Source organism: Entamoeba nuttalli, assembly GCF_000257125.1.
Source record: "Entamoeba nuttalli P19 unplaced genomic scaffold asmbl_8597, whole genome shotgun sequence".
NCBI classification, from domain to species: Eukaryota; Evosea; order Mastigamoebida; family Endamoebidae; genus Entamoeba; species Entamoeba nuttalli.
The window spans coordinates 1-2,978 of NW_008579216.1; the positions used below are offsets into that span (position 1 = coordinate 1).

At 26.5% G+C, this 2,978-nt stretch overlaps 2 protein-coding genes across 2 annotated transcripts; both read right to left on the bottom strand.

The window, feature by feature from the left end:
- Nucleotides 1–322: 322 nt before the first annotated feature.
- Nucleotides 323–1,165, bottom strand: ENU1_187630 (Rab family GTPase; the record flags this gene model as incomplete). Its single annotated transcript, XM_008861699.1, has 4 exons — nt 323–560; nt 610–979; nt 1,023–1,076; nt 1,126–1,165. The coding sequence occupies 4 exons, from the start codon at nt 1,163–1,165 to the stop codon at nt 323–325; spliced, it is 702 nt and encodes a 233-aa protein (XP_008859921.1).
- An 877-nt stretch (nt 1,166–2,042) lies between these two features.
- Nucleotides 2,043–2,843, bottom strand: ENU1_187640 (hypothetical protein; the record flags this gene model as incomplete). Its single annotated transcript, XM_008861700.1, has 1 exon — nt 2,043–2,843. One exon carries the CDS (start codon nt 2,841–2,843, stop codon nt 2,043–2,045), a length of 801 nt encoding a protein of 266 aa, XP_008859922.1.
- Nucleotides 2,844–2,978: the final 135 nt, after the last annotated feature.

Sequence of the window (2,978 nt, forward strand, 5' to 3'; positions counted from 1 at the left end):
TTTCTCCAATTCTTTTCATCTTTTTTCTTTGTTTTATTTGTTTTTCTCCCTCCCTCCTATTTGAAATTCTAAACATTACATCTCTTCTTATTATTATTCTTTAAATCTCTTTCTGTTATTTTTCTTCTTATTATTATCTATTTCTTCGTTGTGTTATATCCATTAAATGAAACTTTAAAACTATGACATTTTTATGCAATTCATAAGAGTCAAATAATAATACCAAAAGAATGAAGAAAAACAAATTTTAAAAAATGTACTTTTAACCTTTTAGATTAAAATTTTTTATTTTTATTAAAAATGACCAAGACAAATGAATTAATCAACAACAACCAGCTTCTTCTTCACCAGCTTCTCCACTTGCTGGATTTTGTTGAATGTCAACGGTACTATCTTCTTTGTTTTTTTGTTGATTAGAAGAAGTTTTTGGTTGTGAAACAGTTGGTCTTTTTTGCCTTTGGACAACATTAATGTCTTTAGTTGGGTCAAGGTCAACAATTCCTCCAGTCTTTTGTAATTCAGCAATGGCAGCTCCAAAGATTTCAGTAACACCTTCTCCACTAAACATTAGTAATAATCAAATAAAACAAGAAATTTTGAACAACAAACTTCAAAGCAGAACATTCAAAATGTGTCATATTATTTCGTTTGGCAAAGAATTTTCCTTCATTTGAAGTGACTTGACGATTAGCATTTTCATCCTTTTTACACCCTATTAAAAATTTAATTGTTTTATTTGACTCTCGTTGGACTTGTTCAAATTCTTTAATCCAATCTTCAACATGATTAAATGATTCTTTTTTTGTGATATCATAACAAAATAACATGACATGCCTATTTCTAAAATAGGTTGAGGTTGTGGCTCTGAATACTTCTTGTCCGGCTGTATCCCACAATTGAATATTATAAGACCTTCCATCAACATTCATTTTCTTACAAGCTACATCACAAGAGATTGTTGATTTTTCATTTTTACTGACTATTTATAAGTGTTGGCTTTTCATTTGTAAATGACTACAAACATTGATCTTTAATAAAACGTTTAAAAATTCCTGTTTTTCCAACACTTGCATCTCCTAATTATAAACACCTATTCACTTAGTTTTAATTGAATTAAAAACAAACCACATAAAGCAATAGTGATTAATACATTTCTTTCAGCCATGAGAACTGAATAATTAATACCCAGTTTTTTTTGTAAGATTCGTTTTAGAGTCAATAAAAAAAAAATCTGAAAAAAATAAAAAAGAATAATATAAAAACGTCAAAAAACAAAAATTAATTTGATTTAATGATGTTAAACTTTTTTTGTTTTAAATATTTAAGAGTTTATTTGATTCTAATTTTTTAATGAATGATTAATATTTTCTTTTGTTAACAAGAGGTAATTAGAACAATTTCTATTTGTAGTATTGTCTATTTTCAAAAATTGAAGAGAAGAAAGGAAGATATTATTATTCTATCTCAAATTAATATTTTAGAAAAATTAAAAAAGAAAAATAATTCCTATATAATAAAATTAATTTATTTATCCGTTGCAAAATAATTAACATATTAATTAATATTCTTATTCTTTATTATCGTGTTTTAACCATTTCCTATATTAATCATTTTGATTGTAACAAAGTAGAATAACAAAAAATTTTAAAAGTTATTTACCCATAACGAGTAGTATAAAATACTAAAAAGTTGTACTACATTGAAATTAATTTATTAATTGACCTTTTTTTTATTCTATTAAATTAAAAAATTATGAAATAAGAGTTAACTATGAATTATTTTGTTATGTGTTATGCCATGTCTTTTGAATAAACAAACACTAAAAGGACAAATTGACTAATATTATTACTCAACCTTTTTTTGTTTTGTTTAAGAAGTAATAATTAATAAGCGTATTTTAAAAATTTTATTCACCAACTTATAAATAATCAATATTAATGAAATGAAAAAAGAAAAAATTTAATATAAAGTAAAATATTAATTAACATTTTATATGTTTCATTAATTTTAGACGATTGTATTCTTTTATTAAAAACATTTTCTTATTCATCATTTGCTTCTTCATTTTTCATTGACTCAGAAGAAGTGTTTTCTTCTTCACTTTCTTCTGGAGAAGATGAGTCATTATCGTCGCTTTCATTCTTTTCTTCTGTTTTATTTGTGTTATCTTTATCCTCTTTATCTTCTTCTTGTTTTTCTGCCATTTCTATCTGTGTTCCATTCATTACAGCTCTTTCTTCTTCAGTTGGAAGTCTTTTAGCAAGACATCTCTTTGTAATTTTCATGATTGCGATTGAGCAAACGGTATAAATAATAACTGCTACAAATAATAACCAACATCCTCCTTCAAGATTGGCTTTAACTTCGAAACATGTTTCATGACCATTAATAAGTTCTTCTTCTCCAAAGAATTCTGCTACAATATCATCAATGCTAGCTCCAAGTTGTGGAATTTTAGCTGCACAATATGGCTCAACCATAAATGATGCAAATTGTGATAATTCAACAATAGCAGCAATAACTGAAACTACAAAAACATCAATACATGACCATGCATATAATACTTCACAACAATGATATAAGAAACTTTGGAATCGTCGTTGTAATGGTGCAAACCATAATACAAACAATGATATCATATGAAGAATTGGTAAGACAATGATTGTCATGAAATATACTATTTGAGTTATTCTAACAGCAAAACTATTTGGTTCTCTAGTAGCACCTGGAAGTTGTGTTCCAAGATCAACAACAGAGAATTCTCTTCGTGGAGATTGTCCTAGAATAGCTAATGCCCATCCTGCAAGTCCTAAGAAATCAAATGAGAACGAAACCAAGAACATACCAATTATTAATAATACAAATGAAATAAATAAGAAAATTGGTACAATGATCTTTGTAACTAAGAATCTGCAATAGAAGAATAATGGTCTCCACTTAAGTCCATCTTCTCCATGATTACTTTGTTTGTCATGAAG